This window comes from Eschrichtius robustus, chromosome 2 (assembly GCF_028021215.1).
Source record: "Eschrichtius robustus isolate mEscRob2 chromosome 2, mEscRob2.pri, whole genome shotgun sequence".
In the NCBI taxonomy this organism is placed as follows: domain Eukaryota; kingdom Metazoa; phylum Chordata; class Mammalia; order Artiodactyla; family Eschrichtiidae; genus Eschrichtius; species Eschrichtius robustus.
The window spans coordinates 124,632,014-124,657,973 of record NC_090825.1 but is presented as its reverse complement, the minus strand read 5'-3'; the positions used below and the strand labels follow the sequence as shown (position 1 = coordinate 124,657,973).

The 25,960-nt window shown below is 34.6% G+C and overlaps 1 protein-coding gene across 3 annotated transcripts in view; it reads right to left on the bottom strand.

Moving 5' to 3' along the window:
- The window catches only part of SPINK5 (serine peptidase inhibitor Kazal type 5), a 75,079-nt gene extending 50,389 nt beyond the window's left edge, over window positions 1-24,690 (bottom strand). For all 3 annotated transcript variants that reach the window (XM_068534540.1, XM_068534542.1, XM_068534541.1), the window contains exons 1-8: window positions 24,581-24,690; window positions 23,154-23,179; window positions 19,126-19,253; window positions 17,418-17,490; window positions 6,741-6,868; window positions 4,901-4,964; window positions 2,878-3,005; window positions 1,351-1,417 (exon numbers count right to left, since the gene is read on the bottom strand). In XM_068534540.1, the coding sequence (XP_068390641.1) occupies window positions 1,351-1,417; window positions 2,878-3,005; window positions 4,901-4,964; window positions 6,741-6,868; window positions 17,418-17,490; window positions 19,126-19,253; window positions 23,154-23,179; window positions 24,581-24,635 (669 nt within the window). In that variant the 5' untranslated portion in view covers window positions 24,636-24,690. The remainder of the gene's footprint in view (window positions 1-1,350; window positions 1,418-2,877; window positions 3,006-4,900; window positions 4,965-6,740; window positions 6,869-17,417; window positions 17,491-19,125; window positions 19,254-23,153; window positions 23,180-24,580) is intronic.
- Between the last annotated feature and the right edge of the window lie 1,270 nt (window positions 24,691-25,960).

Genomic DNA, 25,960 nt, shown 5'->3' with positions numbered 1-25,960 from the left:
ATGACCCCACCAAAACAATGACCCCAGCCACAGACAAAAAGAAGGAAAAGTAGCTGAGGCATGATGAAAGACAAGGGAAAAGAAACTCCCTGTTTATGAAGTAATAAAATGTTGAATATCACAAGATGACCCGAAGTGTTATACTGAAATTTAACAACCACCACAACAAAACTGCTTTTCAAATCTCAGTGAGTGTTGAACACATTATGGATAATTATGAATGCTCTGTGTTTCTTAATTTAAATTCTGAATACCCTATTTAGGGTGGGACATTTGTTTCATTGAACGGCATTATAAAGTGGAAGTTCAGCTCTTAACTACCAAAAATTGCACCTGTGTCTCCCCTTAAGAAAACATATGCCCTACAATCCACAAAAATAGTATCTTTTTATTAGCACAAAAGGGTGCAGGACACAGAATCAGAATCCAACAGGAGGGTAAAATTGAGATCATTTACCCAGCCTCCTTATTTTACTAATAATGAAAATTGAGACCTGGACAGAAGAGATGAGTTGCTCAGTTTCACACACCCAGAGCAGGACTAAAACTCAGGTGTTCTGACTTTTCAACAAAAGACTACTCATTACCAAAGTAGCTGCTATCACTTTCAATGAAAGTAGGGTTTAATAACCTTGGTGATTTAAGAAATCCAGGCTGTGTTATCTACAATGCGTATTCAATTAACGAAAAGAATAATTTTTTATACTAGATTGAAAAACTAAATCATCGAATAATTTGAAAAACCTTAATTTTAAGGTTATTTTAAAAACAACAATATCAATAATTGCTTGAGGTTTTTGTTTAGTCAGAAGCATGACCTTTATAAATGCACGCCTCTCTGAACATAATAACCATAATGGAAAAACTGAATAACTAATTTGCATCAGTGGGAATATACATAAAATACACCAGTGGATATACTGTTTAAAAGATTCTGGAATTATTTTCAAGTTATTCCTGTCAAATTTATATTATGTTGCTTTTTTAACTAATTTATTCAAAGCAAAAGTAATTTACACTAAGTCAAAGAGAAATCTGGTGGAAACTAAGCAGAATTTAATTTGCGTAAGCTTTGTCTTATATTCTCCTGTGTTTTTTTAAGCAAGCAGAGTATTTTGAGCTTTAGGTGGGAAATGCTATTTTAACTTTGAATCTAGTGATTAATATACTTAGGAATATTATACTAGGAATATTGTACTAGGAATTCAACTTGGGGAACTTTAACATTAAGGAGACAAGTTCAGTGTAATAATGAAGAACAATGACATTATTGAATTACCTTAAAGGTTCAAGTAGAAATTGTTAATATTTATGTCCACAAGAACCAAATTGTGTTGATGAGAAATTTACCTTTTCAGCACTTCGTCGAATTCTGGTTTCACCTTCTCGCTTGGCATTTTCTTCAGCTTCTTTTAAGCTGTTAAGAAAAGAAAATAGTTGGTCGGTTTATGACTTGATCATATCTTCAGTGTCCAGTTCTGTGCTAATAAGCACTTCCATATCCTTTGCTCAACTTGCTCAACCCATCCACTTACATGAGACAAGCTTTGCCCTGTCTTGAATGTTTGAGCCAGAAAATTGCCAATGATTGATAAGGATGGGTGTGAAACTGACTCACTGACAATCAATTAGAAGCCTTGTTCTGTAAAACTGGACAGGTGTGACTCCTTGATTGACACACAGAAGATGGTCAGGAAAACTTGCTTTAGCAGGCAGAACCAAGAGCTTTAAAACAATGCTGTGACAAGGATGAAACCAAACTAAGCATTTGAAGTACATGTTGTCATCCATACCCTTATGTATAGCTTTTTATACCTTGTAAAGTACTTGTTTGCCTTCATGTAAAAGCACCCTTGTCAATAAAAGCTACATTGAACTGAGCTTCTAAGTCCTTTCAGATCTATTACCTAACTGCAGTTCAACTTGGAGATAGACAAGACTATCTTAGTTCTACAGAGGAAGAAACCAACCAGGAGTCAGGGAGGTCAGATTCTCTTTTTTAGCTAGCACATGAAAAGAAACACAGAATCATAGAATTAGGGCAGGTTTGAGCACTAAAAGTGCATGCCTCCTAGATAGGAAAGTGGAAATGAGGATGATTTCCTGTCTGGAAACCAGTTATAATAACTATTTTTAAACCTGAGAGGACATGCCCTTGAATTCCACACAGCATACTATAATTTTCAAAGACAGATGTGAAGTCCTTTAATCTGTTAAATCTTTCTCTCTCCTGATTTTAAAAATCCAGTGATATAAATAGAGCACTTTAAGGCTTGCTGACAAACGGATTAGAGAATCTGTGCTCTAACAGCCAGAATATGAAAGACTCTTTGGATCTTTCTTACTCATATCTGTGTCTCAGTGCTCAGAGCAGTGTCAGGCACTGAGAGAAAGATTAGCCCACCAGTTCTTCCCTTTCATAAAGTCCCACCTTTTATACAACTCATAAATTCAGCCACATGACGTTATTTTAAATTAGACTGTCATCTTCAGTAAGATGCCTGACAGTATACATGCCTGAATGAAGCAATGCATGTCAAATGACTGACCTAGGTTATTCCACAAGAGAGCACCTTTTAAATTTTGAAATATTATGCCTTATAAAACACTGTGCATTTTCAAGTCATTATAATTAAATAAATTAAATAACTAGCATAACCGCTTTATCCACTCCTTTTAAGAAACTTTATCAGATAATATGAATTAAAAAGAGAAGAAGCCACTCTGGGAGCAAGGCCCATTTCACCTTATAAAGACAAAGGATAACATGCTTGAGGAAAAGGACTTTATCTCTCTGTGGAGTGGTTCTCAGGACAGCAACCAAGTGCATTCTCATCAGGTCCACCTGCTGGCCAGCTTGGGGGTGAGGATACTTACAATAGCTCAGCACACATCACACACTTATTGTTGTGTGTCCTTCCATCAGGACCAAGAACTGGTTCATTTTCCTTTGTGCATCCAAGTCTTCCATTCTTCGCATAAGGCCGAAAATCACTACACAGATCCTGAAGAACAGGGAAAGAAACTTGACATTTACCATCTGGATGGTAATGCTTACAACACTATTTTCAGAAATTTTATAGAGCCCAGTGCCCCTCTGCCTAGTGCACAGTAGCTACCTAGAGCAATGCCAGTCATGTAAAAGTAGGTCAGTAAGTATAATTCACATGGTTAACTATAGAACTCGTTTACTTGTTTATTCATTTATTAGTAAACGTGGATAACCTACGATGTGTTAGAACGAAGGTAGAACACAGTCCTTTCCCTCAACTTGCTCACGATCTACTGGGTGATACAAAGAGACATTTAAAATACAACGTGCTACAACTGTATTCAATATCCTATGATAAACCATAATGGAAAAGAATATTTAAAAAAAGAATGTATATCTATAACTGAATCACTTTGCTGTACCCCAGTAATTAGCACAACATTATAAATCAACTATACTTCAATAAAAGAGAAAGTTACAAAAGGTAAAACAATGTTACCTTCTCACTGTTTTTTTTTAATTATGGAAAATGTGGCTTTTTTATATAAATAGGTTATTTATGTTAACATGTAATGGGTTTATTGTAATTTAAAGTGAAAAATAAACATATTTTTAAAGTTCTCAGTTTTTACTCCTGATACAATAAATATCTATAGATATAACTCACATAGACAAAGCCCCTTGGGGTCCTCAATAATTTTTAAGGGTTTAAATGAGTCCTAAGACAAAAAACATTGCAAAGCACTATCCTAGAGTAATCCTACTTTCCAGCGATAAATGTATTTGTGATTTTTTAGGTATCTCCCTTTTTTCCCTAAGCATATAAAAGCAAAAGCATATTTACACACATATACATATATTTATCTTTTTCTCATAAAAATAATGCTATACAGCTAAAAAAAAAATACAATGTGCTAATATCCTTTGATAAACCATAATGGAAAAGAATATAAAAAAGAATGTGTGTATATATATATAACTGAATCACTTTGCTGTACAGCAGAAATTAACACAACATTGTAAATCAACTATACTTCAATTAAAAAAGACAAAAAGTATAGTTTAGGGCTTCCCTGGTGGCGCAGTGGTTGAGAATCTGCCTGCCAATGCAGGGGACATGGGTTCGAGCCCTGGTCTGGGAAGATCCCACATGCCGCGGAGCAACTGGGCCCGTGAGCCACAACTACTGAGCCTGCGCGTCTGGAGCCTGTGTTCCGCAACAAGAAAGGCCACGATAGTGAGAGGCCCGCGCACCGCGATGAAGAGTGGCCCCCACTTGCCGCAACTAGAGAAAGCCCTTGCACAGAAACGAAGACCCAACACAGCCATAAATAAATAAATAAATAATTTAAAAAAAAAAAAGTATAGTTTAAATAAATCTAAAGAAAAAAATACAATGTGCTAAATGTCTTGATGGGGGTAACCTCACTCACTTCCCCTATTATCACAGGCTCACAGAATTTTAGCATAGAAAGAAGGTGTTAGTCCAATTGTCATTTTTAGATATGGAAACACTGGTAAAGTGTGGTTAAGTAATCTGCCCAAAATCTCCTGACTGCAAGTGACAGTGCTGGGGTTTCTACTCAGGTTAAGTAACTGAAGTAGTTCCCTTTCTACAACACATGTAGTTTCCTTTCCCTCCCTCCCTCCCTCCCTCCCTTCCTTCCTTCCTTCCTTTGTTTTCATAGAAAGCAGAAATAGAGATGAAAGGTCTAAATACCAAAGTAACCTGCTCCCGTTTTGGGAACTATCAGTTGCTTTTCATCTAAATGAGCAGTATTCCATTTCAGGTGCAGCAAGAATGAATTCTTTCCAAACACCCCCATCAAAGAAGGAAGAGGAGACCATCTTCTTTCTTTTCAAAGTCAGCCCCCCAGTGTTCCCCCCAACTCTGACATTCGTCCTCACCTGCTCTGGATTACTGTTCTTACATTCTCCTTCACTTTTTATGCCAACTTGAGATCTGGTTTTACTGGAATTAAAAGTTAGTAGACACAGCAGTTTAATATCATGGAACTTCTCACCAAATGGAATTTTTCTCTATGTACTGTGATTCTCCTTTGCTTTTGAATATAGGTGTCACACTGCATTCTTTACTTTTTCTAATGAAAGTCTGTGTTTATAAATTACAGTCAAAGAAATTTGGAGAGCATGTTGGAGAGCTGATAAGATTCAGACCTGTAAATGTTATTTCCAGATTTTTTTTCCTGTTTCCACAGAGGACCCATATCAGAAGAGTGGGAAAAAGTAAATCTTGTAACTAGATATTAGATGCCACCCAAGGAAGTTTGTTGTTGTTGATGATCATGTTGTTTTAAATAATCGAGTTCAAGTTTATAGTATCCAGCATACTATTACACCATTCTTCATTTGGGTTATGATAACTAATATTTTGTTTTTCATGGAAAGTATGTAAGGCCCTAATTAGTATTGTTCAGTCTAATAGAACTTTAAAAGCATATCTGAAAACATAGTAGCATAAATATGATACACTTCTTACTCTCTAAAAAGATCTATAACATCTGTATAACAATAAAAATATAATAAAAACAACAGAAAGAAAAAACCTAAGTAGTTAAAAGTGATAAGAAAAAAAGTTATACCAAAAGAGATCAGCTGAGGAAAAATATAAAAATTGGATTCCAGTGTTAATTGCAGAGTTTCCTAGCAGACAGAACTAAGAAAGAAACACAGTGAGCAGGATGATTCTCATTGTATAATAGTAAGTCATATACCAGAAATTAGAGGCTTAAATAAGCTATCAGGATTCCCCACATAAAACATGGTAAGAACTAGTGTACAGTGTGTTCATAGTAGTGTTACAAATACATGTGTAATAAAAAATTGTTCTTTCTTTACCTATTTTCTGTTTTCTGTTTCTTTATATTGACCCTTGGTGAAAGTGGAAGACATAGTTTTAGAGTGTATTTCTGAAAATGCAGTCATGTCAGGGATCAGAGTGATTTAATTCAGTTGTGGTTTGGTAAAGATACTTAATATAAGGAAGGATAAAGCTTGTAGAACCTTAAGACTGAATATTTATCATTATCTCTTACTAGCCTTCTCAAACATTGGTTGTTATATTTGTAAAAACTGAAGAGCAGCCAATTCAAGACTGAGGTCATAAGCCAGAATCTGCAAAGCAGGTATGCCATCTTGTTGGTTGAAGACAGTCAATAACCAAACCTAGCACTGCGGGTGGAGAAAGAACCAAATGAGGACAAAATATAGGGCAGTGAGATGCTTTAGCTACATTTGGTGAATGTTGAATAGATGGGAAGAAGTTCAATATTAAGTCCCAGTTACCCTAATATTATAAATTACTGAGCATTTAATAAATAAATATCATTTGATAATTAAATAATTCTCTATGAAAAAGGATATACTCCTAAATAGGTAGAAAGGAGATAGATAAATAGATAACAGATAAATGTGTATGTATATGTATGTATGAATATATATATGTGTATGTGTGTGTTTGTATACAGATATAGATATATAAGATGTCTTACTTCACAGAAAGTGACAACCATCTGATAAATTGCACACAAGTGTGCTTGTAAAATATAAAGTGTTATACTGTATATTTTTTTCTCTTAAGAATAGTAAAAGAAGTGATCCTAATAATTTATAGATGGCTAACTCCCACAAAATGGATTGTTATCTTAAAGATGTAAGAAAAAAATGTGTCATATAATTATACAGAGAACATGCTTTAGGGAGAAAGCCTGCTTCAGAGAATACTCACGCGTTCCTAGCACATAGTGCACATCTGTTGCTGTATGTTTTCCCATCTGTGCCACAAACAGGTGTGTAATCAAAGGTACATATAAAATGCTCATCCCTTTTTCCTGGCTTGAAATCATTGCAATTCAACTGCAAGAGACATGATCAAGGAACATCAAACTATAAGAGATAAAATATTCCTTAGATGCATAAATAGATTAATATTTTAAGCCCACAACAATATAACTCAGTGGAGAAGGAAAACATAATAAGGAGACTGCAGTGAACGAATAAAATCGTGGTTAATAAAGCATGGTCCAAGAACAGAAACATATAATCAGATTTCAGAAAAAATGATTTCAGTAAGATTTCAGACACCTGCTATCTGGGTGAGGTGGGCCAAGTCACCTCTTTGAAACTTAGCAAACTGTATGTCAATCAAAACCTGCCTGCCTTCTCTATAGAGTACTCATGAGGTCCAGTAGACAATGGATATGAAAGCTCTCTGCAAACTATAAGCTACAATAAAGTTTATAGTATTATAGATGAGAGTAATGATCAAGAGCCAGATTGCTGGGTTCATAATTCTAAATCTGCCACTTACTAGCTGTGTGATTTGGGTTATTTAACCACTCTGTGCTATAGTGTCCTCATTTGCAAAATGCATATATTACCAACTTCTCAGGGTTATAAAGAGATTTAAATGTATTAATACATGTATAGTTCTTAGAACAGTACCTAGCATATCCTGACCATTTATTGTTGTTGCTGTTGTTTTTTAAATGTTTTCTTTACTGATAATCAAGCCAATAAAGCTAAACACCTTTTAGGGATGATGAGAGAAATCCCAACATCTCTGCTCTAATGATATGACATATACATAAGAACAAACCCATTTGGTGAGAAAAACAATTGCACTAGGTAATAACTGATGACTAGTATTGGAATCTCAGATCTTCCACCCACTCACTTCACCTCTTTGATTCTCACTTTCCTTATCTGAAAAATGGGAATTCACACCCTATCCACATTACAGGCTTGTGGTGAAGAAGAAATAAATAGTTATGAAACATTATTTGGCAACTCATTATTGTGACATAAGCTAGATATTCTGATTCAGAGTTAACTTGGATTTAATTTCTATCTAAAACCAAAGAATATGATATCACATTGCAAAACAAATTTTTTGATGTCATTATTGTCGTAACAAAAATGTCTTAATTATAGATTTGGAAAACTTAGGATATGGACCTGTGACTTAGTATGGCACACAATATCAAGAATAAAGTAGGATAGACACAAATGTAAAATAAATTTTTGAACCAGAAGATTACACTGAGGAACTCTCCTAGAAGACAATTTAAAAGGAAAAAGAATTTAAACTAGAAAAGAAAATCTATGAAACATACCCCACTCTTCATGTCATATATTTAGGAAGAAGTTAAAAATAGAGTGAAAACAGGTTAAGTCATGGCCATATGTGCTACCCCATTCACTTGGTTGTTCATTTATTCCTCAAAGTCCATTACACATTTACTAGGCTCTAGGCGTTCCACTAGACTGTGACCCTGACCCAGCAAAAAAAGAGAAAAGGAATACGTACTCTAAGGGATTTACATTCTGAGGGGAAGAGATAGACAGTAAATACAACAACTTTAAATTATAACAAGTGCTATGAAAAATAAACTGCACGATATGATAGCACCCAGAATAGGGGCTATTTTAAATATAGTGTCAAGAAAGATCTTTCTGCAAAGGTAACATTTGAGGTGAGATGGCATTAATGAGGAGGAGCCGGGCATTAAAGACTTGCGGAAAGAACATTCCAGGCATGGAGAACTGCAATTGCAAAAGATTTGTGATAGGAACTAGATTCTCCTGTTTAAGGGGCAGAAAGAAGAGAAGTGTGGCTGGAGCATAAGGAAAAAGCAGGAGCGTAAGGAAAAGCTGCTGGTTTTCTCTCAAAAATCATTTCTGGAGAAATTGCAGAAGCATGGGGATAGGGATCCAAGCAATCAACTTGGGGCCATCACTCCTCTCCCGCTTCACCAGTGAAATCAACAGCAGCATACTAGGTCACAGATGTTGGCAGGGTGATGGACAGATCAAAAGCCCAGCTGGGAGGTGATGAGAACAGGTGTAAGCATTTACTACTCCACCTCCTCCTCCTCCAAACCCCAAGGGCTGGTGGGTCACAGCCTACAGAGAACAATTCTTCCTGATACTGACAATTTCTGAGAGCTTACAGATGGATTCCTGACCTGGTGAAGTGGCAGCAAACTGTAGTTAACACTGGTTCTAGAACCTTCATCTCTGAGCCTTATCCTTTGTCCTCTCCTGACACTTACCAGGAGAGGCAGAGGCTGAAGCTTGGCTTCAATATTTTCTAACTCACTTTAGCAGAAAAAAATTTACTACAGAAAAATTAAAATTAAAAAGCGCACAAATATTATAATAGGATAAGAAAAGATACAAGGCAAAAGTGAATAAGAAGAGAGCAGACGCAAAAATATTAATACTTAATATATAGAATTCAGTCCCAATTGCATCATAAGTAACAAAGAAGGACATTACATAAACTATAAGGAAGAAAAGAACAAGAGGGTATAATAATCATGAGCATACATTCAATAATACAGGCTCTAAATATGTCAAACAATAACCAACAGAATTAAATAAATCAATAACTGGTGTTAGAGTTTTTAGCACACACTTCTCAGAAGCTGATATATCAAAGGAAAAAATTAAGGTGCTTAAGTCATTAGATTTTAATAGAAAACTACCTCCAAGAAACAGAAAATAAACATTTTTTCAGAAGATATAAAACATTTATAAAAGTAGAATATTTATCAGGCCACAAAGAAAGTCTTAGGAAATTCCAAAGGATCAGTGTCATATGGCCCATGTTCTTTGACCACAATTCAATAAAATTAAGTTAATTTAAAATGGAAAAAAAGTACCACATATTTGTAAATCAAATAATGTATTACTAAATAAATTTGGGAGGGAGGAAAATTAAGAAATATTTGGCAAAGAATGACAAATGAAAACACTTCAAGTACAAATCTGAGATAGATGATCACTGATACCTTCAAATACCCTTGTCATGAAATTTTAAAAGTTAAAATTTAAAGACTAAGTATTGCTCAATTCACTGTAAAATGAGCAGCAGAGCAAACAAATAGGAATGAATGACGTAAAGAACAGAAACTACAGAGAAAATTAATAAAAAAGCTAATGTTATAGTTTTCTAGTACAACTGATAAAAAAAAGAAAGAAAGAGAAGATGACAGTTTAAAAATATATATAATGACATTGGAAATAATTGAACATTGAGAAATAATACAATGAAAGCATATTGTGAGTATCCATACGCTAATGCATTTGAAAACCAAAATGGAGACATGGCTACACAAAAAGTAGAAAATACCTCCGCTGGTGTACTAAGCAGGAGGAAAGTTGAACATATCAATAACTATACTAACTAACTGATACATCGGTCTGAGATATTCTCTCCCCAAAATGCCCCATTTCTAATAGACTTAAAATACATTTTTCTAAAACTTTGAATTTAAGGAGTATGTACTGGAGACATAGTTGGGGTTTTTTTTAGCATATAATAGTCTCAGCCTTTTGATCGGGATGTTAAAACCATTTACATTTAATATAATTATTGATAGGATTGTATTTACATATGCTATGTTTCTATTTGGTTTTAATATACTCTTGTTCTTTTTACTTCTCTGTTCTTCTACTATTGCCTTCTTTTTGGGTTAAATATTACTAGTGCGTCTTTTTTATTCTCCTGTTGATTTTATGCATTTATTATACATGTCATTTTCTGATCGGTTACTCTAGTGATTACAATAAGCATCCTAATTTGTCACAATCTACTACCAATTAATACTTAATTCTAGTAAAATATAGAAACTTTGCCCCAATTGTAGCTCTATTTTCTCTGTCTCCTTTCGTACTGTAACTATCATACATGTTATATTTATACACCCAATAAAACAGCATTATAATCATTGCTATATACAATATTATATCTTTAAAAGAAGCTAGGTGAAAATAAGGGACATATATTTATAGAGTACTTCATATTAACCCCTATATTTACCATTTCTGGTGCTTTTTATTTCTTTCTCTAATTCCAAGTTACCATCTGGTGGTCATTCCTTTAAACTAAAGAACTTCATTATTACTTATAAGACAGATCTGTTAGCAACAAATTCTCTCAGATTTCATTGATATGGGAATATCTCCATCTCTTTCCATTGCCTTCTGACCTTCATTATTTTGAATGAGAAGCCAGTCATATATAACATGTCATTTTTCTTTTGCTACTTTTAAAACTTTCTCTTGATCTCAACATTTTGATCATGATGAGCCTAAGTGTAGATCTCTTTGATTTGTCCCATTTAGAGTTTGTTGAAATTCTTGAATATAAAGATTCATTCTTTCATCAAATTTGATACATTTTAGGCCGTTATTCCTTCAAGTAATTTTTCTATCCAGTCTCTCTCTTCTATTTCTGGCATTCCTATTTCACACGTACTGGCATTCTTGATGTCTCAAGGACTCTGCAACTCTGTGCATTTTTTGTCAATATTTTTTCCTTCTGTACTTCTTTTGTTAAACTTTATTAATCTTTCTTCAAGTTTACTAATTCTTTTTTTTTTATACAATCTCAAAGCTGCTTTTGAGCCTTTCTACTGATTTTTTAAAACTTGAGTTATTGTGCCCTTCATCTCCAGAATTTTCATTTGGTTATATATATACATATATATATGTATATATATATACATATACATATACAAGTGTATATGAAGGTGTTATATACAACTTTTCACTGAAAATCTCTATTCATTGTTATTACATTTTCCTTTAACTCTTCAAATATTGTTTTCTTTAGTGTTGGACACCTTATAAATAGCTACTTTAAGTCCCTGTCTGTCAAACTAACATCTGGAACCACTCAGACAGTTTCCATTAACATTTTTTCATGCCAACTATGGTTCATATATTCTATTTACTTTGCCTATTTCATAATTTTTGTTGAAAACTGGACATTATGGATAATATAGTTTAGCAACTCAATTTATGATTTTATTCCAAAGATTATTTTCACTGTTTTATTGTTTGCTTCTTTGGTTGAGCTAAATCTCTGATCTTTTGCTCTCCCATAGTGTGCAGCTGTTGATGTGTACGCTAAGAAAATGTTTATTCAGTCATACCTTGGTATCCATTGGGGGAGTGGTTCCAAGACCCCCATGGATACCAAAATCCATAGATACTAAAGTCCCTTATATAAACTATGCACATCCTCCTGTATACTTTAAGTTGTCTCTAGATTACTTACAATACCTAATACAATTTAAGTGCTATGTAAATAGTTGTAAGTACAATATAAATACTATGTAAATAGTGGCCAGCATGGGGCAAATTCAAGATTTGCTTTTTGGAACTTTTTGGAGTTTGTTTGTTTTTAATATTTTTGGTCTGTGATTGCTTGAATCCATGAATGTGGAACCCACAGACATGGAGGGATGACTGTAGTTTTTTGTTTTTTTTAAGCCTGACTTTTTAGGTTTTTTCTCCCTGGATCTGTGTAACTTAGCAGTAGGCCAATGATTAGACACAGTTTATGCTCAAACGCCTCAAGCCAGTAAGGTGTCCATCCTCCACAGATGGACCCGTGTATGTAGGAGAGGGTACTCAAAATTCAGGCTATTTTTACGTCTACCCTAGCATTTGCTTTCCACTGGGATTTTCTCGTGTCTTCTAAGTGCTTGCACACATCCCTATGATTGTCCAGGACTTTGTGAATTGCTTAGTCCCTTTTTGTCTCTGCTGCCCTGTTATGAAGACATAGCCAGAAATATGCTTACTGCTATAACCTAAGATCATTCTCCTTACTGGAGTAACCAAAAATATCTCTGGATATGTCAGTTTCCAACTACTCAAAATTAAATAAACCCCTTTCAACATTTGCAGTGCAGTTGCTGATCCACATAGCCTGCTCTGCTTTGGTAGACCCTCCATATCAACCAAGCCATGGGAGTGAGATGGGACTATCATTAAGCAAGAACATCACAGAATTCCATTGTTCTTACCCAGAGTTCAACAGTTTTTCAAGCATAACTGATTGTCAGATTAACAGGCTGCTGGTCAATTTCCAGAATGCTAAAATGGTTGTTTTACTCAATTTTGTGTAGCCTTATAGTTGTTCTTTGGGGAGGGAATTAGCTGACCTCCTTATTCAGCAATAGTCTGAAGTGCCACCCCTCAGGGTAATTTTATATTGATTCCCAAACCAGATAAGAATAATTAGCAAGGGGAAAGTATAGACTCATTTTACTTACAAAAATAGTTTCAAATTTTCTAAATAATAACTATGCAAATTCAACAGTGTATTTAAAAATGCATTATGATTAAGTATGATTTACCCTAAGAAGATAATAATGATATAACATTTAGCATGGTTATCAAAAAATGTATTACGTTAATAGACTGAAAGAGAAAAATTATAAAGTTATTTCAATAGTTGCAGAGAAGGCATGTGATAATGATCAAAACATATTCAGAAGAATAAAAACAGAAAGGAACTTCCTAAACTTACTAAAGTTTATAGAAAAAACACCTATGGTAAACATTATACTTAATGGAGAAACTTTAGCTATATTGCATTTAATATACGCAGAGAAAGGGCAGATTGAAGTTCATTATCATTGCTACTGTTGAACTACTGTATTGAACTCTAGATCCTCACCAATGATATAAGGAAAGAAAAAGAAGTAAAGAAGTGACAAGATTGAAAAGGAAGTTATAAAGCTTCTATTATTTGCAGATGATGTGATCAACTTCCAAGAAAAAGACAACAGAATTAACAGATAAATTATAAGGATTAACAAGATATCAGAAAGGTTTTTAACAGAACATAAACCTATAGAAATCAATAGAATTTGTCTATGCCAACAATAATCAGATTTAAATACCATAAACAACAAAATACCACTCAAAAGAGCAATAAAATTACAAATTTTCTAGGTATTGGCAAAAAATACCTGTGGAGAATATTCATAGATTTCATAAGATACACAAGAATTATATGAATTAATAAGATATTCTGTGCCTTTGACTTGGGCAAGTTACTATCGTAAAAAGTCAATTTTACCCAAATTAATTTATAAATTCTCTGTAGCCGTAACCACATTGAGTTCCCAAACTCAAGTCGGATTTTTTATAAACTTAGTAAATTTTTTATTTCAAATATATATGTGGAAAAATATATATCTGTGCATAGGTAAGTCAACTTTGAAAAAGTGAGCTAAGAAAGGGGACTTGTCTTATTAGTTATTAAAGAAATGAACAATATGAACAAAAAAGGGAACTTAGAAACACATACATGCACACCTATGAATTCAATATCCTACAAAGTTGGCAACTTAATGAGAAACATTGAATGAATGAATTGATCAATTAAAAAACAAGTTTCTACATAGGCCAAAGATGTTAGTGATTAGAAATTATGGAGGATTTCAGAAAACTTGGGTGGTAGGAATGGAAATCATGAAAAGGAGTCAAATTGGAATATACGTTGGAGGCAAAACCAAGACTTGTTGATGGATTGGATATCAGAGTCATAAGGTTAAAGAATGACATACATAGTAATGAAGAATAAATTGATGATGCAAGAGAGAGAGGATGTCTATAGGAGGAAACTTCTTGAACAAAGCATCTTATTCTGAGAGTAAGAAGCAGGGTTAATTTTCTTTTTTTTAACATCTTTATTAGAGTATAATTGCTTTACAGTGGTGTGTTAGTTTCTGCTTTACAACAAAGTGAATCAGCTATACATATACATATATCCCCATATCTCCTCCCTCTTGCATCTCCCTCCCACCTTCCCTATCCCACCCCTCTAGGTGGTCACAAAGCACCGAGCTGATCTCCCTGTGCTATGCGGCTGCTTCCCACTAGCTATCTATTTTACATTTGGTAGTATATATAAGTCCATGCCACTCTCTCAGTTCATCCCAGCTTACCCTTCCCCCTCCCTGTGTCCTCAAGTCCATTCTCTACGTCTGCATCTTTATTCCTGTCCTGCCCCTAGGTTCTTCATAACCATTTTTTCCTTAGATTCCATATATATGTGTTAGCATACGGTATTTGTTTTTCTCTTTCTGACTTACTTCACTCTGTATGACAGACTCTAGGTCCATCCACCTCACTACAAATAACTCAATTTCGTTTCTTTTTATGGCTGAGTAATATTCCATTGTATATATGTGCCACATCTTCTTTATCCATTCAGCTGTTCGATGGGCACTGAGGTTGCTTCCATGTCCTGGCTATTGTAAAGAGAGCTGCAATGAACACTGTGGTACATGACTCTTTTTGAATTATGGTTTTCTCAGGGTATATGCCCAGTAGTGGGATTGCTGGGTTGTATGGTAGTTCTATTTTTAGTTTTTTAAGGAACCTCCATACTGTTCTCCATAGTGGCTGTATCAATTTACATTCCTACCAACAGTGCAAGAGGATACAAGACGAAAAGACAACCCTCAGAATGGGAGAAAATATTTGCAAATGAAGCAATTGACAAAGGATTAATCTCCAAGATTTACAAGCAGTTCACACAGCTCAATATCAAAAAAACAAACAACCCAATCCAAAAATGGGCAGAAGACCAAATAGACATTTCTCCAAAGAAGATATACAGATTGCCAACAAACACATGAAAGAATGCTCAACATTACTAATCATTAGAGAAATGCAAATCAAAACTACAATGAGGTATCACCTCACACCAGTCAGAATTGCCATCATCAAAAAATCTACAAACAATAAATGCTGGAGAGGGTGTGGAGAAAAGGGTTAATTTTTGATGGGAAAAATCTATGCAGAGAAAGTAGATTGATTTCTTTTACAGTTAAGAGGAAAATAACAGCAGTAAAAACATACTATAATTGCATTAATCTATTCACACACAGACAAGTAAACATCTAGACAGAAATTACTTGAAGGCAAACAGCCAAATATTAAATGCCTTAATTTATAAGTAAATAATTTCCTAGGTAGCAAAACATGTAACCATAGGAACTTTATCTAGAGGTCAAAATTATAATTCAGGCATAAAATTGTAACAGAGAAGTATAATGTCTTAATATTCTATAATTTTATTTCTTAAAAATCCTATTTCATTAAAATTCAGTAAATGTGTGTCTACATATGAAAACATACCACTAGTAATGTTTTAAAATAGTAGGTTTAAGAATGATGTGTGTGTGTGTGTGTGTGTGTGTGTGTATGTGTGTGTGTGTATTTGGGGGATTTTTGTTCGTCACTTTCTTGTATTTTATATTTTTAAACACCAATGATATATCAGTTTTTCATGAAGAAAAAAGAGGAGGAGGAAGAGAATGGATTTTTTAGAGTAAGCCTCTCTCTAAATGTCACAAAGAAAGGCAGATTTGAAAAGTACCAGTAAAGCTTTCTGACCCTCACAGATTTGGGGGAACATAGAAGCAGCTCCCTTTTTCTCAAAGAGTTTGTAGTTATTGACCAATTGTGTGGTCAATTGAGCTATGTTATTGTTTTAAAAGTGAGACTGGTTGAGCCGGGGCAAAGACTTTGGTTGACTCAGTCTACTGTGGAGGCTGAGCTGCTCAGACAGTCCTGAGTAACACTGACAATGAGGATGGTAGCTTGGTTAGACCAGGGATATTAACGTAATTTGGGTATGCCTTCCCTGACTGATCATCTTAGTTATGTGTCAGAGGCAGGAGAGGAGGAAGAGAAAGAAGATATTGGAGAAGACGCTACGTAGGAGACCTGGAATAATATAAGTAGTTGTCAGAATACCTGGCAATAGCCCCAGCTTTGTCAATAACTTATTGTAAGACGTTGTAGACAGAGATTTCACCCAGTCTGGGCCTAGAACTTTTATTTTTTTGTATAAATAAGAATTTTTGTATAATAAATTATTTATAAAGGGAAATGGTTATGTGTTGGGTTGCATCTGTATAGTTTCTTTCATTTTATTTAATTAAAAAAAAAATTTTACCCCAGAACAGTTTTCTCCAACAAATATTAGCCTGAATCCCAATTTGCAAAATAGATATAAACAAGCAAGTCTACTTGAATTAGGGGAAATCTCCAAGTATTAGAAAATACGTTCAGTCGGAAGAAAAAGAGGAAAAGAGAAAGGAAATAAAATGAGTCAAATGTCTGCTAACACATGTTAAACATTGTAGCTGGCTTTTAAAACTTAGTTTCTCATTTGATCCACATTCCATTTCACAGGTGAAAAAATTGAGACCCAGATATACATAAATTGTCCAAATTCTGAGACTTGAACTTAGTTCTACAGTCCCATGAAGTCTCTTGTTGTGGAACTAAGACAGGACAGTAGAAATGAGAAATGGCCATGGAAGGCAGACATCACACTGGCTGACACCACCTCTTAGCATCTGTCAGTGCCCTAAATGTTTTCAGAGAGTTGGGTCATGGGTTGGGCCTATGGACAAGCTGTACCAGATATTTAGCCTACCCATGTACTACGCCATGTTCCCTCCCTTCTAAGTAGCTGGCCTCACAACAGGTATGACCTAGTAATTAGGAAATAAAGAGATCTGAATAGAGTCGAACATAATCTCCAAAGCAAATATGACAAGTTGACTCCAAATAGTCTCACCTTTGCTGGGGCAGTAGCCCTGGTGGCTCTTGCTAAATGCCTGGCCCTTCTCTGGGATTTTGCTTCTTTTTCTCTGGAAGAGAGCAAAGAATAGAACAGCTCAGACATGCTTGACCAATTTTAGGTCTAACATCATACATGGTAAACTTAATTTTGGCTATTCTTCTCAGCTTAATCTAGCTTGTCAGAAGTGGAGGTATGTCTGGAAATGACCACAGGTACTGTAAATCTCTCCTCAGTGCTGAAATATATCTCAAATGTGGTTCTATTAAAGGCAAGAATCTTTACTGTTAACTGTATAACAGGTTACCCACCTTAAATACTTCCATCATCCAGATTGTCACCAACTGTAAAAGCAATTTATATCATTTTTGGAATGCTCTCTTTGAAAGACCATATTCAGATTGATCCAAAATCTACCCACCTGTCTTGGTCTGAGGTTCCAATCTCTAAGGACCCACAGAGTAAATTCAGCAATTTAAAGATAACTTTAATGCCTCATACAGTCTCCTCCTTTCCAGGTTAAGAAGCCAAGTTTATCCCAACATAATTTACATAAGTAATAAAGATAATAATTGCGTGAGTGACTTCAAAGTGATAAATAACCTGCCTTGTATGTCTAAAGGCATTTAATTTTTATTTTAAATTATTTTTCAATAAATTTATTCTATTTATAGTTTCAGTCTCCTAACAAAACATCCTATGTAACAAGGAGGAAACTCTTTAGTAAATATTACACCTGCTGGTTTACATTCAGCTTTCAAGAGACTATGAAAGGATTGTTCAACTTGCCCTGGGAGTCCTCCCTCCCTAAATTTTGCCCTGCCTTCCTTCATCTTCCTACAGTGTCTTCATTAGTAGCAGCACATGTGATCAGAGCTTCATTATCCCAATATTAATGACTATGTCAGATTAAATCCCTTGACACATTACCAACTTGGCATTTTAAAAGCTGATTATAACATAATTATCTTCAGTGGGTAAGTTTTGTATTGGCTTGGTACCAGAGTTGATGTTTTTTGATGGTGGTCAGAAACCGAGAATGAATTCCCTGTTCAAAAACAAATTCGGTCCCTTTGATGTGAGGACTTGCAACTGATAACTCAAGCCTTTACCACCTATGGAGTGTCACTGGAGAGAAGGAAATAGTTAAAAAGCATTGCAAAGATGTCAGTAAACCTCTGGGATATTAATTCTTTCTGAGTTGTGGGGAGTTGGAAGCCACAGTCAATCCTAGAGTCCATCTCATGCTAGCATAATCCTAGATGTCTGAAGACACTGGCAGCTCACAGAGTCAGGGTGTATCCTGATTCTCCTGGTTGGCTCTCACAAGAAGAGTCTGGCATCATTCTCAGGGGTACAACAGAGTCAGGTCTTAACAGGCTCAAGAATTCTTTTCTCCCAGGGTCAGAAAACTCAACTTGGAAGTACATCCTCAAAAAACTATTAAGTGCTGCATAAGGTATTGATACCAAGCCCTCTGGGATATTCTGGAATACCATGAGTGATTATTAAAATCTTTCCGAGTGGGTGGCATTTATCCAACTTTACTTGATGCTAGGTATCACAGTGATCTGCTAAGCATTTTTATTTACCCACTTAGATTTAGAAAAATATATTTGACAGAAAATAAAAATAATAACATTTAGTAGTTCAGAGAATAACTGGTAACTCAAAACACTTGAAAGAAAGATTAAACTTTACTCACAATATCATTTTGCATGTGGCACATTTGTTGATGAACACTATTCCATCAGGGCTTTGAAAAAGGTTTTTATCTTGGGAACAGAACAGTTTTCCATTTTTCATCAGTGCCCTATATTCATTGCATGTTTCCTTAGGAAAATATGAAAAAAGTGTTTACAGAAACCTCATCAAAGCAAGACTTTACCTTCTAAGAACAATATTATTTCATGACCACCACCCCCTTTGTATGGAAAACATTCACTCAGTTGATACAGATAATACAAATAAAAGTAATGAGTCTGGATTGTCTGTTGGAGATTGAAAATTCACCTAAAAGCATTCATCTAAAATCGTTAGTGAAATGGAAAGAACAAGGGACTTGGAGTCAAAAGATTTGAGCTTATCTTCCAGGGTTCTCATTTACAAGCCCAACAGCCATAGCAAATGAACTTCTCAAAGGCTCACTTACCCTATCTGTAAAAACAGAGGATATAAGTATATGTGTTTCATAAGTTTTGTGTGGATTAAATATCATAAGCATGTAAATCCCTCAAAGAGTGCCTGATACCTAGCAGATATTCAATAATTAGATTCTCTACCTCTCCTCTTCCTCCTGCTTTACTATTATAGTTGTTGTTGCTATTGCCATTATTATTGTTGGAATATGCTAAGATGATGCATATAAAATACCTAGCACACAGTTCAATAATATTTGCCATTAAAAGGTATATGAAAATGTTGCAATATATTTGATGAAGGCCTGCTATATGTCACTCACTTTTTTTCTAGGAGCTTAATATTAATGGTGCATTTGCACTACCTAGTAAAGTACTGATTTAAAATGTTATACTACCTATTAGTTTAGGAAATCCACTGGTCCTTTAAAGCCTTTGTAATCTATGTTTTCTTTTTTTCTTTTGGCTTTTGGCTTTTTGTTTTGTTTTGACTTTGAAAAAACAAAGCATAAAGATCCTTGTACCAGAAAAACTAAGTAAATCAATCAAGCCTTTGCTCCAACTCTGACATATGCAACCTCTTCCAAAGGACAGATTATAGAATTCTATTCAGCCTCCTATATCTTTATAATAATAATTCAGTTAATCAACAAACACTGATTATGAGGATACTATACTTTTCTGGGTGTCATGGATACAGCAATAAATAAGGTGGGAAGGATCCTTGCCTAAATGGTGCTTACCATCTAATGGATAATGATGTAACTAACCTAGCATCCTATAGACGGGAGGCAGTTGGTAGCACTTGCAGAATGAATGATTAATGGTGAAGAAGAATAAATAATTTCAGAGACCAGCCCTAGGAAATTTCGCTAAGGGTGACCTACTAAAACATCTCTAAGATTATTATCACTACCCAGTGATCTTATCTGAGTAGCAGAGCAATAATTTCCGGCAATAGACTGACAACTGGGCATCTTGAGATCTGTGTCTGGTCTCTGATTCTATAGTATCTTACGCCAGTATTGCAAGTTACTGCTTAGCTGGCTGGATATAACTGATTCTATAAAGTCTAGATAAAAACATTGTCATGGAATCAGAGAACAGCCTGGTGTCTCTGTAATAGAAATATATCCCTTGTGAGGTAGGTCTTAAAGAAAGTGCTGAAAACAAAGATTCATAACACTAGAATGAAGCTTTAAATAGTTTTTAGCGGTCAACTGAAAAAGAACATTATCAATCAAGATAATTCCTGAATTGGACTTCTCCTATGTCATAATTAGAAAAATACCTAAATCCTAGAAAGACACACTTTTATTTTTATATGAATGGACAACTGAGTCCCAGAGAACAGGTTAAGAAATTTGTTCACAGTTTGTCATTAGTAAAGATGGAACTTGATGCTATTTTTCTGAGTTATGAGGTTATCCAGTGTATTCTCTTGGGACATAGGAAAAGGCCATAAAAATTGAAATCAGCAGTTGTGTTTTTCTCTGGGAAAAATGAAATAGCCTCCCAATGATCATAATAGAGAGGGCTGAAACAGGAACAGGTCTGGACCATAAAGGAATCCTGAGTTGGTGAGATGACTTCTCAGCAACCGATTCCTTGCAATCTAACTTCCAGTCTTTGGCTCGTTTTTGTTTTGTTTTGTTTGTTATAGTTGCTCTTTGTGTTTTCTCCACTTGTCTCAGGGAAACTGGAGCCCTGTAGGGCCAAGCTCTTTCTGTTTTCCTTCACTGGCTGTGATATCGCCCAGTGTTTTCCATTTTTCCTCCCCAGGCATCATCATAAACCCCTCAGGAGCTGGCATCACCCCTGCTCTGTGTTAGAGCACTAACAAGGTTGCCGTGGCTTCGTAATAACCCTTCTGGGATGACAAATTTAAGCATATGGTAAAGATCCTTGCAGATTACTCCAGTGCTTTTCTGTGCTATTCTGGCTCATGTTTGTAACATTCAACATGTTTTTATGGTACTAGAAAGAACTTGAGCTACTGAACTTGGAAAATAAAATTTCCAGCACTATAAGAAAGACTAAATTAATAGTTTTCATTTCTGACAAAATATCCAAAGACTATGATCAGAAATATTTCCAGATAAATAATTACGTTTTATATTCTTTTTGCTTATGCCAACATGAGAGGTGGCTAAATTTCTGCTTTTAAAATGTTTTTCAGTGAAATAGAGTTCAATAGTATGAGAAATATCAGTGCAAAATTTGAAATATCCACCGAAACTACTACCCATTATCATAGACACTGAAAAAAGAAAATTATGGCTTCATGCTCAGTAAGATTTACACAATACCCTTCTTTTTCCAATATGAAATATCCAAATGAGCATGCTGTTCGATTCTCAAAAATCCAGGCTTTTTTCTACCCTACCATCCCACTCTACTTCTGCAATAGAAGTTTCTGAACCTCTCTGTAATCAGCAAACTTAAATGAAATAATAGAGACTATAATGGAATTCTCTAGAATATTCCTGTTCCTTTTTTTAAAAAAAATGTAACAGTAAAATACAGCAAGAGTATTTTAACCACATTTATAAGAGTTTTGGTGTAGAAAAGAATCTTTTTACTATTTTATTCTTTCAATGTTCGTGGTCTTTGAGAAACATAGCAAATATCTGCTACATAAGTAGAAATATTTTCAATCTGAAATAAAGGCACAGTTGTGTGTGTGTGTGTGTGTGTGTGTGTGTAACTGGCTCTTTCAACGTGCCTTTCAAATAGATTAAAAAATGTTTAATTTCTATAGAAAATGATTCCTTCATTTCTCAATCAAAAGATCCCTAAGAGTTGGTACAGACCCTTCCAGTGTTAGGGCCTCTGCCATCACAGGTGCTTCTGCCTGGTCTGCTGTGAGTTACAAGTAACTTCATGATTCACTCCCACCTCACCTTTAGATCCATGTTCTAATGCTATCTTCTCAGAGAGAACTTACCTGACTATCTCAAGAAGAACTGATACCATCTCCATCCCCAGACATTCCTGTCTTCCATCCTGTTTTATTTTTCTTCTAGCACTAATCATTATTTAATGTAGTATATATTTTACTAATTTACTTATTAACTTGTTTGTTTTCTTCCACTAAAATGTAAGCTCCATGACAGCAGGGTTCTTTTTTGTTTTTATATCCCTGGCATCTCAAACAGGATCTGACATACAACAGATGCTCAGTAAATATGTATTGAATGAAATATATACACTGACTATATACAAGATACAGATGGCCCCTTTTTGCATAATGATCACAAGAAAACTTATTTCAGCTTCCTATGTGTATCATGACTTTTCAGCTGTTAAACTGAACAATAGTAATTCACTAGTGTGTTTGTTTATGGAATTTTAAAGCACTCCTTTAGTGTGGTAGATTGCCTCTTGCAGATATCCATTATCATTAATACATTGACTGGTGTGTGTGTGTGATTCATGTCTTGATTCATAAAGACCTATTTCTGTGTTTTTAACAAGAGCTATTAGTACCCATGAGTATAATATATCTGTATTATAATATGAAGGTGTTGGCCACAGAACATTTTTCTTTAGGGATCTTGGAATGAATTCAGTGAAGAGCAAAAGCAGGACTAACCTGATTTTCACCTTCACTGGCAGCATCTGGGACAAAAATACAGAAACCAAAGTTAAGGGAATGTAAAACATTTAATAAGTAAAACAAACAATGTACTGAGTGTAGTATCTTGCTTATTTTAATGGCAGTGTATTTTAAAACCACAAATTGATTTGAACACATTAAAATTTACCACGGCAAATGAAGTGAGGGCACTGCACCAGGCAGTATATACAGTCACAAAGATCTCTCGCTCATAAAGTTCCAATTACTTCGAAAAATAATACTTACTCATATGCTTTCTGACCCCCTCAAAATATCTAATTTCTAAACGATCCTTTCAGAACAAAGTATTGCAGGCCTCTTTTAAAATTATAACATAGTACACCTATCAAATATATCAATTATAGTTTTAAGGTATAGTGTAGCATACAGTTTATATCATATATATACATAAAATTAAATTTTCTGAATTCTTGTATCTCTGCCTCCTCATTATAGCCACAAAAATTAGAGATCTGGTAAATATTAAGATTAATTAAAATCACAGACTAATATACTCTCTCATTAACAGACTTTTTTTGTACCTATACACTTTTTTTAGGAAAGTGGGCATCATTTGTGTATAATGGTCTCCTCACTCTCCATCTCTGAGGTTTCCTTTTAAAATATGTAAATGCTTCATAGCAGGTTAAGTCTAGGCAATCTTGTGTTCCCTTCAAATTCAAATAGCAAAAGGAAAAACCTACTTCCTAGCTCCCATAGAAGTCCCTTACCAATTAGATGAAATATTTTCAATCCATTTAGGATTTGAAAACACAAGAATAAAATTTGCTAGAAAGCACTACTGCTTTAAAATAAAAACAGATGACTGAATTTGATTTTTTAATGTTTTATTTACAAATATAGTATTAAAATATATATATTAAGTACATCTAAGTTTTAAATATCTGTTATACACATAATTCATATCAGCATCAATTCATAGACTTAATATCCTATGTATGTATAATATATGTAATTCATATTGTTATGAACTTTTATGTTTGGTGAGGGGAATACGGAGAAGAATCTATTAGCTTTTCAGAATTAATGTTGAATTAATGGAAGAATTTCTGATGGATAAAAATTCAGATTATCTCAATCTACTTGTCATTTCTAAAGATAACATAGTTATAAAACCACATATGTAATTCTTCAAAATCCTATGTCTGACAAGGTATTTCAGGGATATATATATATATATATATATATATGTGTGGATATATATATATATATATATATATATATATGTGTGGATATATATATATATATATATATATATATATATATATATATATATATATATATATATATATATATACTGAAGAGGGAGGGAGAGAGACGAGTCCCTGCCCAGAGCTTTGGGATGTGTGGCAAGAGGCTTAGACTACAGGTAAATTGCTCACCTTGTATGAGGCAAAGAGCCAGGGTCAGAAGCATTGGCACTGTAGCTATCTTCATGTTGAAGATGATGTAAGTTGGTTACACGTCTGCTCCTTGCATTGCTCACCAGCTGGTGCTCTAAGACTGAACCCGTGGAGATGCAGCTCACTTTTATAGTATGCTGTGGGTGACACCCACAACAACAGCCAAACTGTAAAACCAGTTGTTCAAGGTCATGCTAAACTTAATATACCACATCAATTTAGTTTCCATCTTTTAGGATCCTGTCAAGGTGGCAGATTTGAACAGATACTATTTCTAAAGTAGTTCTAATGTGTTTTCATGATACCTCCCCTAGAATGCAACAGATTATGTCCCAGGACCCTACTCAAAGTTTAATACTCCATAATCCTATATCAGAACTGAATTCCTCACCAACACCAGACACATTTCCTCGTAGACAAACATGTTTCTAACTCAGCTCCCTTCATAAGTGGGAGGGGAGGGAAAAAGAAGACAGATGGGTTGTCCTACAAGCCAAGTAAAGATTTAAAGATTTCTACATCTGAAGAAAGCTGCTTATAGCAAGAGCACCTAGGATTCCTTTTGCTTCCATCTGCATCTGTTCTAAAGTGTCTCAATTCAGTGTCACAGACACATATATAGGTTAGAATTGATGGGATCAAAGCCCTTTTAAATATTGTTCCAGAAAACTGATCTAAGGCTATACAACGCTGAGATCATGTCAATATTCTGAATCCCATCAAAGCTAGAATATTTCCCTTTCTTTTTTTCATGAATTAATTTCTTTCCTATAAAATATAATCATTGGTCTCAAGGTCTGTGCTATTAGCTTTATTTCTTTCCAGTGGTTTAGTGAAATTAGTGACCATGGAAAACAAGTTCAAATTTCATTACTATCACAGGCTAGAAAATTGACTGTCTTAGCTTAATGGAAAAAGAATGGGACAGGGAGTCAGAAAATTTGTCTCTATTCCTGTCTTTGCAACTACACAGTGTAATGGAAATGAACCTGGCTTTGGTGCATAATAGATCTGGGTTCAAATCTTGACTCCTGAGTTACTAGCTATGTTGTCTTGGGCAAGTCACTTATTTGCTTTCAGCCTCAGTTTCCTAATATGTAAAATAGAGATAGTAAAACTATATTGTACAATTGTTGTAAGAGTTAGAGGTAAATCGTGTGTGTGTGTGTAGTTTAGAACAATTCCAAGCATATGTGGTAAGTTTTATAGTTAATGATAGCTGGCCTTGCATTTTTATCTCATTATAATGATGTGATTTACTAGGTAATTTCTAAGACTCCAAGAAAAGTCAACATCTCTTAAACGTGGTCCACAATGACAGATTTAGGTTTACTCGGCATAGAAATAACAATCCCAAAA